The sequence below is a fragment of the Trichechus manatus genome, unplaced genomic scaffold (assembly GCF_000243295.1).
Source record: "Trichechus manatus latirostris isolate Lorelei unplaced genomic scaffold, TriManLat1.0 scaffold00122, whole genome shotgun sequence".
Taxonomy (NCBI): domain Eukaryota; kingdom Metazoa; phylum Chordata; class Mammalia; order Sirenia; family Trichechidae; genus Trichechus; species Trichechus manatus.
The window spans coordinates 6,841,773-6,853,499 of NW_004444058.1; the positions used below are offsets into that span (position 1 = coordinate 6,841,773).

General features: G+C 46.7%; 1 protein-coding gene across 2 annotated transcripts; it reads right to left on the reverse strand.

The window, feature by feature from the left end:
• Positions 1-1,351: 1,351 nt before the first annotated feature.
• On the reverse strand, positions 1,352-8,817 carry FAM32A (family with sequence similarity 32 member A). Of its 2 annotated transcripts, XR_002825329.1 has the most exons (5): positions 8,695-8,817; positions 8,448-8,586; positions 5,615-5,668; positions 3,747-4,796; positions 1,352-2,473 (listed from the first exon to the last, which is right to left on the reverse strand). XR_002825329.1 is itself a non-coding variant. In XM_004384429.2 (4 exons), the coding sequence occupies exons 1-4, from the start codon at positions 8,766-8,768 to the stop codon at positions 2,405-2,407; spliced, it is 336 nt and encodes a 111-aa protein (XP_004384486.1). In that variant the 5' UTR covers positions 8,769-8,817; the 3' UTR covers positions 1,352-2,404. The 2 variants fall into 2 exon arrangements, 1 of the variants encoding a protein (XP_004384486.1); XM_004384429.2 differs by lacking the exon at positions 3,747-4,796.
• Positions 8,818-11,727: the final 2,910 nt, after the last annotated feature.

Here is an 11,727-nt window from a genome sequence, read left to right on the forward strand (position 1 = left end):
GCGATTTACTTAGAAAGAGGTCAGGCAAACTCTCTAAAAGGCAGTTAGGCTTTACTGCGGTCACTCCGTCACCCCTCAGTATCAACGTTCGTCAGTGAACAAAAGTGGTTTTCTGCTTATTGCCGGGAATGATCTCATGAAAACCACGCCCCCACTAAACACAGATGAAAAGAATAGTTTTCGTTTTATTGTGGTAAAAATATAGGTAACATTTACCATTTCAACAATTTTTACATGTACAATTGAGTGATGCTGATTCCGTTCATCATGTCTCCTCATGCAACCATCACTGTTTCTAAATTTTTCCATCACCCTTAACAGAAGTTCAGTGCCCCCTAAGAAGTAACTTCCCCCTTTTCCCCTCCTCCTATCCCTGCTTTTTTAAAAAGAGTTGCCATCAGTCAGTTCCGAGTCATGATGACCCTATCAGCTCCATACGGTTTTCTAGGCTTGTGGCACAAACAGTTAAGCATTTACCTCCTAACCAAAAGGTTGGTAGTTCGAACCCAGCCAGCAGCTCAGAAGGAGAAAGACCTGGCTATCTGCTCCCATAAAGATTATAGCCAAGAAAACCATATGGAGCAGTTCTACTGTCACATGGGGTCACTATGAGTTGGAATTGCCTCAAGGGCACCTAACAAAAAATCTCTATGGAAGATTGCCAGGGCTTTCTTCTGTGTCACCAATGGGTGGTTTTGAGCCACCAACTTTTAAGTTAGTAGTTGAGCGCAGACCATTTGCGCCAGCCAGGGACCTTTTCAGTCCTTTAAGGTATTGCCATGGATAGAATTTTGTCTCCCAAAAATGTGTGTACCACTTTGGCTAGGCCATGAGTCCCAGTATTGTGTGATTGTCCACCACTTTGTCATCTGATGTGATTTTCCTATGTGTTGTAAATACTATCTCTATAATGTTAATAAGATGGGATTAGTGGCAGTTATGTTAATGAGGCACGACAGCCAATCTCTTTTGAGATATAAAAGAGAGAAGCAAGGGCGGGGGTGGGGGTGGGGCTCCTACCACCAAGAAGGCAGCACCGGGAGCATAGCGTGTCCTTTGGATCTGAGGTTCCCAGCGTGGAGAAGCTCCCAGACCAGGGGAAGATGGATGACAAGGACCTCCCCCCAGAACCAACTCAGAGAGAAAGCCTTACCCTAGAGCTAGCACCCTGAATTTGGACTTCTAGACTGAAAGAGAATACATTTCTTTGTTGAAACCATCCACTTGTGGTATTTCTGTTATAACAGCACTAGGTAACTAAAACAGGTATGCACATCCTTCATGTGATAAACTCAAAAGGCAGCATTCCATGTGGAAACCAAACAGCTTGTAACTAAGACACACAGACACATTTAATAATTGGTTGTTGCTTTATTCTGCAGTTCACATGTAACAGCCTCAAGCCCAACACTTGGTTTTTGTCTTCTTGCTTTGTTACTCTTTAGAAAGCTGGGTCGGCAGAGACTCTAACCCCTAGTAGAGTACACAGATTGAGCCTCATCCAACAAACACAGGCCCCCCAAAAACCCTGGCTCTCCAGCACCAGTAACGGGGTCCTCCCATTTAACTGTGTACATGTCTGTCTGTGGTAGGGTTCCGCCGTGGGCCTGTCACCCCAACAGGCTCCAGGTCATGTGCCAACTTGGAGCCCTGGTTGAGGGAGAAGTCAGGTGGTGTCTGGGTTCCATTACAAAGAAAGCTGTGATAGATTAGCGATGTCTGCCACATGGGCCATGATGACACCTATTAGAAATGTCTGGAATGGCAAAACTGGGGGAGGGGCTGCAAGCCAGTCATGGGCTCAGAAAGGGACCAGGCGGGATGCTCCATCCTTACCACAGGTAGCCGTACTCTGCATCCCAGGCAGGAGGGCTGTGGAGGTGGTCAGAAGGCCATGAGGCCATGGGTAGCTTCTCTGGGTCCTGGATGGAAGAGCTTAAGCCCCAAGCTAATGGGAATTTATAAGGGGAGCCTACATATATGGGGGTCTGCCCACTGCATGCTACACCAGCATAAGCTCCTTATCCTCTGGAGTGAGTTTTTTCTGGGCAAAGAGAGCTGGCCGGTTGTCCTCAGAGACTTAAATGCAACTCAGAGAACTAAACATTCTTACATGGCACTTACACAGCAACAACTTTAACCTCTGGATAGACTTCCAAAGCTTTCCAGTCCACACTAAAAACGTTTATCTTCTATGAGCTACCAAGAAACCAAAACTGAGTGAAAGGACAGTCTTTCTTTAATCAAGTTCTAGAACAAAAAGTTTCAGAATGCACTGTTGCAGCAGAAAATGCAAAGGTATGAGTAAAAGAATGTTTCTAGAAAATGCCGAAGGGACTAGACATAACCCCAACTTTGTCTTCCGCTTCCCCTCGAGGCCACACCATGCCCAGGGGCCAGGAGGCTACTTGGTCCAGCTGACTTTGGGGATGTCATAATGCTCCGTGAGCGTGTCCAGGTGTCTGTTGAAGTCCTGTGAAGGTCAAGGAGAAAGCGCGTCTCAGCACAGACCCATGCAGGGTGTGAAGGGCACGCGGTATTGCCCACCCCATCTCTTCCATGTCCTCTCTCCTCTCCTACTCTCCACCTCAAACTTAACCTGCCAGGTCGCACAGATGCCTGAACCCCGGGCTCTCCCTTGAGTGACCCCGGGAAGACCCTGTGATGGTTAATTTTGCATCAACTTGGCTAGGCGATGCTACCCAGTTGTTTGGTCAAACACTAGTCTAGATGTTGCTATGGTGGTTCAGTGGTAGAGTTCTTGCCTTCCACATGGGAGACCTGGGTTCCCTTCCCAGCCAGTGCACCTCATGTGCAGCCACCACCCTTCTGTCTGTGAAGACTTGCATGTTGCTATGATGCTGAACAGGTTTCAGCAGAGCTTCCAGACTAAGATGGATTTGGAAGAAAGGCCTGGTGATCTACTTCCAAAAATCAGCCAGTGAAAACCCTTTGGATCACAATGGTTGGATCCACAACAAATGGGGATGGCGCAGGACTGGGCAGTGTTTGGTTCCATTGTGCATGGGGTTGTCATGAAGTTGGGCGCCGGCATAACAGCAGCTAATAAGTGTTTATATCAGCTCACCTTAAGCAGATCACCCTCCATAATGTGGGTTGGCCTCATTCAAGCAGTTGAAGGCTGTAAGAGCAAACTGGAGGTTTCCCAAGGGAGAGTTCTATCTCCAGAATAGATATACTGGCAGAATTCCCCTCTCCCCAATTGCCTGACCTACCAATTTTGGGACACAAGACACAGTCTCCAGCCTGTCTCCTGCCCTATGGATTTTGGGCTTACCAGCCCTTCAAAGTCTCATGAGACAATTCTTCAAAATAAATCTCTCTCTCTCTCTGTACGGATGTGTGTGAACATAGGCAACCCCCAGGCTACAAACGAGATCCATTCCTAACTCTGTCTTTAAGTTGAATTTGTAAATAAGTCAGAACAAGTACATATGGTTCTTATTTAGCGTCAGTCCAATGTTTGTTTTCATATATAGTACATATTTTACCTTTCTATGCATATAGAACACTTAATGCTTCCAAATACATTAAAACATCTTAAACATAATACAGTATATAATAATACAGTAATAATAAAAGTAACTACATACAGTACTGTACTGAAGAGAGAATCTGTGTGTGTGTGTGTGCAGGTATACAGTACTATAAAAAATTAAAGAAATAGTTCTTAAAACAGTTTAGATAGGGAAAAAAAAAAATCATGATTAAAGGTTAACACTTACTCTCGTTCCATCGATGTCTTGCATACCAGAAGGGGCATTCATGAGGTAACATTATAACATTAATACTGGATGATGCAGGAGAGGATGATGGAGAGATGGCTACTGTTGACGATGATGGGCCTGGTGGAGAAGATGGACCTGGTGCAGGAGAGTCAGGGTTTGATTCTGCTGCTGGAGAGGGGGAGTTTACTGCTGTGGTCAATTTCCTGAAGTAGGCATACGGGAGGTTTGTACAGAGCTTTTCTTTTTCTCATCATAAATGGCCTTGTAGCAGCTGAGACCTTCGGTAACCACACGGTAAACTTTGGTGAACCTCTCCGTATTGGGATCTTGCTCCTCTAACTTTGCCATCCCTGCTTCAATGAGACGAAAGGCTTCAGCTAACTCTTTTGTCAAAAACTTTTTCGGTACTGGAGTTTTTTGGTCCTGGTCTTCTTCCTCAAATGCTATCATCTGCTGCTCTAGTTCCTTAAGGCCTTCGTTGGTTAGTTCTTCTGCGTGAGAGTTTAGTAACTCTCCATCATTTTTCAACATCTCAGGAAAATCACTCGCAGCACTTACATTGGCATTTGCTGCTTCACCGCGCACTTTAATATTATGTAAATTTGCCCTCACTTTGAAACGATTGAACCAACCCCTACTCGCAACAAATTCTTCATCACAATCACCTTCTCTTGCTGCACGTGCAGCTTTTAAATCATTGAAAAGGCTTCGAGCCTTTCGTTGCACTAAAGTAAGGCTAATGGGCATATTACGCTGATTCTGATCGTCTAACCACATTATCAATAGCCTTTCCATTTCAATAAGTAAACCACTGCGTTGCTTAGTAATAACTGTAGCTTTCATCAGGGCACAGCCTTTCACATGCTCCATTATTCTCACTTTATCCTTTAAAATTGTTCCAATCGTTGACCGACTGTAGCCTAACGCTTTTCCAATGACTGATGGCGTTTCACCTCTTTCCGATCGCTTTATTATTTCCACTTTATTTTCAATCGTGATCGTTCTCCTTTTCTTTGATGCACCACCAGCACTTGCACTGGACTTACGCTTTGGAGGCATGGTTACAAGGGTAAATAAGAGGAAAATTTAAGCCAAATACAAAGTTACACATTCTATACAATGTTAACGGCAACATGATCCAACTTAAAAAGGTGGATGGCATTCTCCTTCCTCAAGCCGATGAACTTCTGAAGATGTGCAATGTTTTCATGAGCATCACAAAGTAGTGCGTATGTTCATTACTATGAACCATTTTATTTAACTCAAATTTTCATGCAATAGGCTTTATGGCATTCCATTCTTAGGTATGAGTTGTCCGTAAGTCGGACGTTCTTAACTGGGGACTTGCTGTAAATAGATATTCTGCCAGAATTCCCCTCTCCCCAACTGCCTGACCTACTGACTTGGGGACACAAGACTGCAGGATTCTCCAGCCTATCTTCTGACCTATGGATTTTGGACTTGCCAGCCCCACAAAGTCTCATGAGCCAATTCTTCAAAAAAAATCTCTTTCTCTCTCTGTGTGTGTGTGAATATATACATATCTTGCTAATATTGTTAGCTGCCACTAAGTCAGCACTGAACTCATGGCAATCCCACGTGCAATGGAATGACACACTGCCCAGTCCTGCGCCATCCCCATAATTGGCTGCAGACTGGACCGTTGTGATCCATAGGGCTTTCATGGGCTGATTTTCGGGAGTAGACCACCAGGCCTTTCTTCCTAGTCTATCTTAGTCTGGCAATACATATGTCTAACTGGTTTTGTTTCTGTAGAGAACCCTAAGACCACCCTCCCCGTCAACACTCAGTGTCCTCCTCTGCCCGGCTCTCTGCCCACTGTGACTATCAGGCCCCTGACTGACCTCCACTCTCTGCTTGTGCGTTTTAGACGCTTTCTTCAGGATCCTTTCCATTTGCTGAAAGAGATGAGACATGCAGGTAAGTTTACAGGCTCAACTCAGCCCAGCCCAGCACGGGATGGGAACAGGGGCCTCGGCAGCCTGGCTCTCACGCCAAGAATGGCTGGAGTTCTCAGCTGCACACCAGGCCCTCCCTCAGTGCCATTCTGGCTGATCTGACACGCAAGCCTAGCCCAACACATGCCACCGGGCACCTGGGCCAGTGGTCCCCCAGCTCTGGCCTCCAGCACCAGTTGAGCACCTCCCCAGGGAGCAGACTCAGCTCCTAAGGACACCACTCACCCCTTACTTCTCTCCTTCCTAGCTGCTGCTCCCTCCTAGGCTCCTTTGAAGTTTCTTCTCCACCACCCTCTCATCATGAATGCCACAGAGCTCAGCTCGTGAACCCAAGACCCCTTCTCCATCAGTGTCCCTCAGAGGAGAGTGACTCACCCAGTGCCACAGTGATTCCCAAGTATTCATCAGTGCCCAGACCTCTCTTACACACTCAGGCTTAGATTTCAAACTGCCTATGAGAATCCTCCAGCTGGATTTCCAACAGGCATCCCAAACTTCTCTAAAACTCAAGTCTTGACTGCCTCCTCTGTGAAACCTGCTTTACACCTGTGGTTCTTCCCATCTCGGTAAACAGCACTGTCATTTACCCAGTGCTCTGGCCAAGCATTCCGGTCACCCTTGGTTCTTCTTTCTCAGCTCACATCCAATCCATCAGTAAATCCTGCAGTTCTTCCTTCAAAATTGATCCTGCACCTGATACCTCCCACCAGCTCTGCTGTGACCACCCTCCTCCAAGCCCCCATCATTGGTCACCTTGATGGCTGTGTCAGCCTCTCCCCTACCCCACCCAGGCTCAGCAGTAAAATTCCAGCCCAGCCTCTGAGTGTGACTTTAGCCAAAGGACTGAAGTGCATTCAAATGTCAAATCCCTACCATAAACCTATGAAGTAGAAGCTTTAGCCCCACTTTACAGATAAACTGAGGCATGGGGGTTAGCTGATTTACCCAGAGTTACTCCACTAATAAGTAGTGGAGATAAGGTCAGAACCCAGGTTTGTCTTGCCAGAGCTGGTGAGTCCAATGTTTTTTTTGTATGACTGAACTAGGCCTGGGTGTAATGAGTCAGCTTTTCCTGATGTCACTGGACTGAATCACCTAGATCAGGCTTTGACACTAGAGACACTTGGTTCCAGACCACTCTCTGGAATGGGGCTGTCCTGTGCACTGCAGGCCATTGAGCAGCATCCTGGGCCTCTACCCACAAGATGCCAGTAGCACCCCCGGTTGTGACAACCAAAAAAGGTCTTGGATATCATCAGTGTCCCCTGGGGGAAGAATTGTGCTGGGTGAGCAACCCTGGATTAGGGGATCCCACTGACCCCCAAGAGACACTGCGTCCCACAATCATGTGACCTACCGACATCCTAGGATGCTGCACACATTTAAATCCACACACTGAATGAGGAGAGATGGGAGGAAAATCACAGAAACTGGAGGATCACCCTGATCTATACTGTCTAACACATCGGGAATTTATTCTGCTGCACGCTGTGAGCAGGAATCCAGTTCCAGTTTTTCTCAAATAATTAACACAGGGTTTCCCTACCACAAGCCCTGGTGGCGCAGTGGTTAAGCACTGGACTGCTAACTGAAACATCAGTGGTTTGAAACCACCAGCAGCTCCGCGGAAGAAAGATGTGGCAGCCTGCTTCCACAGAGATTGGTAGCCTTGGAAACCCTATGTGGTCACTATGAGTCGGAATCAACTTGATAGCAGTGAGTTTGGTTTGGTTTTGGTTCCCTACCACAGCACTGTTCACATTTTGTTCCAGATCATTCTCTGGGGTGGAGACCATCCTGTTCACTATAGGATGTTGAGCGGCATTCCTGGCCTCCACCCACAAAATACCAGTAGCATCCATCCCCTGCAGCTGTGACAACTGTCTCCAGACATTGCCAAGTGTTCCCCTGGGGCAGAATCTCCCCTAGTTGAGAACCACTGACCTAGGCTTAGTATCCCCTCCCCCATAACCAGCCTAGTCCCAGTGACTGATCTTGGCTTATTATCTAACCCTGACGTCTCCTGTCCTCCACTCTCCAAATTTATTAAGTGTTTAATGCCAAGATAAATGACTTACCAGAACCATAGACACAACATATTTGAAAGTGCCAAGCAAAGTGCTCATGGAAATAGACTCCTGGTGACTTACACAGGTGAGCATGGCCACCGAGTACCTAGTGCCAAGTGCATTACCTGCATCACTTCTCCTCACAGAAGGAACTATCGTGACCCCTCAGATGAGGAAACTGAGGCACGGAGAGAAAGCACTGGTCCAGCGTTTCAGCAAATAAGCGACAGCGCTGGGATCCAAGCCGGGTTTCTAGCTCTGGCTGTCTCCTCTGCGGTCCACTCGAACCAGCGGAGCCTTCTCGTTCTGGAGCTCCCCCGGATCCGAGGGGCCTCCTCTCTCCCTCCCACAACATCCTCTCCCCGGAACTAGGGAATTCAGGAATTTGATTCCTTTGGAGCCCTGCTGGCGTAGTGGTTAAGCGTTCTGCTGCTACAAAAAGGTTTGCAATTCAAATCCACCGGCTGCTCCTTGGAAACCTTACATGGCAGTTCTACTCTGCCCTACAGGGTCGCTATGAGTCGGAATGGACTCGACGACAACGGGTTATGGGTCTTTTTTTCTGGCCGCTCGCCCTCCTCTGAAGACCCAGGGTGTACTACCAGCCCGGACTCCGCTCCCCGCCCTTCCTGCTCAGGCCCCCACCTTACCCGCTTCTCCTGCATCTTCTCGAAGGCCGCCTGGGCCGGAGTCCGCTTGTCCAGGCCCCGCCGCTTCTCCTCCTCGTTCTTTTTGCTCGTTCCCATCGCTTCCAGAAGTTTCGCCTTATCTTTGTCCTTTTTCTTCTTCCTGGAAGGGGACACACGGAGGTGGGGGTGAGGGTGGGTCAGACGGCAAGAGCCCGGGGTTCCGAGGAAAGGCCTCAGGGGGCAGGGGACGAGTTCCCGCGGGCCTCACCGCTTGGTCACGCCAAGCTCTGCGACGCCTTTCAGTTTCAGGGGCGCCTTCTGGACCTGCTCATAAGCCTCCATGACGCACCCCCGGAATCGGTAGGTAAACTACTGCACTTCCTGTTTGCTAACACTATTTCCGCCTGAGTGCCCGCCTCACTTCCTCTTGATTGGCTGAGCCCGGCGGCACGCGCGCGCTCTTGGTGTCTGGATGTGAGCCGCACTTCTGAGTTGCGAGGCGGGGCAGAGTCAGGAGTAGAGATGTCTAGCTCTCCCGTCCCCTGCCACACTTCCACCTTGGCGCCCACTTCCAGTTTCTCAGCACTAAGGCAGGGCTCCCTTGCTACTCTTTTAAAGCCAGTTTGGCAAAAATACGTTTTCCTAAAACCCGGCGCCTTTTGGAGTGTTTGGCGTACATTTGGATGTCCCTTTTAAATTGTGCTTTAGGTGAAACTTTACAGAGCAAATTAGTTTCTCATTCAACAATTTATACACAAATTGTTTTGTGACATTGGTTGCAATCCCCGCGATGTGTCAACACTCTCCCTTTCCACACCCCAATTCCCCATTTCCATCATCCTTTTTTCCTGTCCTTTTCTGCCTTCTCAATGATTTTCGGCAGGTGTTGCCCTTTTAGTCTGCTATACATGATTGTAGGTGCTGGTGAGCACCTCCAGCGCTGCAACCCTTTGTTGAAACATCTCAGTTGGTATCCCGGCAATTCCTGGAGCCTTGTTTTTCACTAATGCCTTCAGTGTAGATTGCACTTCTTTCTTCAGTACCATCAGTTCTTGATCATATGCTACCTCCTGAAATGGTTGAACATCGACCAATTCTTTTTGGTATAGTGACTCTGCGTATTCCTTCCGTCTTCTTTTAATGCTTTCTGCGTCGTTTAATACTTTCCCTGTAAAATCCTTCAATATTGCAACTAAGGCTTGGATTTTTCCTTCAGTTCTTTCAGCTTGAGAAATGCTGACCATGTTCTTCCCTTTTGGTTTTCTACCTCCAGGTCTTTGCACAAACCAAACCAAACCCGCTGCCGTCAAGTTGATTCCGACTCATAGCCACTCTATAGGACAGAGCAGAACTGCCCCCATAGACTTTCCAAGGAGCGCCTAGTGGATTTGAACTGCCGACCTTTTGGTTAGCAGCCATAGCTCTTTACCACTACGCTACCAGGGTCTTTGCATATGTCATAATACTTTACTTTGTCTTCTCGAGCTGTCCTTTGAAATCTTCTGTTCAGCTCTTTTAGTTCAACATTTCTTCCCTTTGCGTTAGCTACTCTACATTCAAGAGCAAGTTAGAGCCTCTTCTGACATCCATTTTGGTCTTTTCTTTCTCTCCTGTCCTTTTAATGACCTTTTGCCTTCTCCATGTATGATGTCCTTGATGTTTTCTGGCAACTTGTCTGGTCTTTGGTCATTAGTGTTCAATGCGTCAAATCTATTGTTTAGATGGTCTCCAAATTCAGGTGGGATATACTCAAGGTTGTATTTTGGCTCTTGTGTACTTGGTTTAATTTTCTTCAGCTTCAACTTGAACTTGCATACGAGCAATTGATGGTCTATTCCTCAGTCGGCCCCTGGCCTTGTTCTGACTGATGATATTGAATTTTTCCATCGTCTCTTTCCAAAGACGTAGTTGATTTGATCCCTGTGTATTCCATCTGGCGAGGTCCACGTGTATAGTTGCCATTTACATTGTTGAGAAAAAGTATTTGCAATGAAGAAGTCGTTGGTCTTGCAAAATTCTATCATCGTTTCTATCACCAAGGCCATATTTTCCAAGTACTGATCCTTCTTCTGTTTCCAACCTTCCCATTCCAATCACCAGTAACTATCAATGCTTCTTGATTGCACGTTTGATCCATTTCAGACTGCAGAAGTTGGTAAAAATCTTCAATTTCCTCATCTTTGGCCTTAGTGGTTGGTATATAAATTTGAATAATAGTCGTATTAACTGGTCTTCCTTGTAGGCGTATAGATATTATCCTATCACTGACAGCGTTGTACTTCAGGATAGATCTTGAAATGTTCTTTTTGATGATGAATGCAACACCATTCCTCTTCAATTTGTCATTCCTGGCAGAGTAAACCATATGATTGTCTGATTCAAAATGGCCAATACCAGTCCCTTTTAGCTCACTAATGCCTAGGATATCAATCTTTATGCATTCCATTTCATTTTTGACGACTTCCAATTTTCCTAGTCTAACCTGACCTTACTAATGCCGGTAAATTTCCATTAGTCCTTAAACTAGCCCAAACCAGATTTGGCCTGTCTCGAATGCTCAGAAGGGCCAGCTGTGACCTCTAAGTGACCTCAACAGAGGACGCAGCAACAAGAGGAACAAATCAGAAGGAAAATCATCACCCGGACCCTACTTCAAAGCGAGAGGTCCACAAGAACCATGTCACCTCCTGTTTCCTGGCTGCCTTCTAGAGTTTTCCCTCCCCAGAACACCTGTGTGGCTGCCGTCTTGCTGCCCAAATCACATATAAGTCCTGCTTCCCTGTAGCTTGTTGAGCCGAATCTGAGGAACTTCCTCTTGGCTCCTTGCTCTGTGCATTGCAATAAAGTTACTTTCTCTTTCTCAAAGACCGCTGTCCAGATAATCGGCAAGCCTGAGAGCACAGGACAAGAACTCACCTTTTAGGATTTGGTAACACTAGATTCATACTTTGTACTTTCCACATTCTAAATTATTAATGGGTGTTTGTAGCTGTTTCTTCTCATTTTGAGTCATGCCACATCAGCAAATGAAGGTCCCGAGAGCATATGAATAGCATGTTTCACTGCTATTCATAAGGTTTTTACTGGCCAGTTTCTTCAGAAGTAGACTACAAAGTCCTTCTTCCTAGCCTGTCTTAGTCTAGAAGCTCCACTAGAACCTATCCACCAAGGGTGACCCTGCTGGTATTTAAAATACAAGTGGCAAAGCTTCCAGTATCACAGCAACACCCAAGCCACCACAGTACATCTGCCATGGATTGAATTGTGTCCCCAAAAAATATCTGTCAACTTGGCTAGGCCA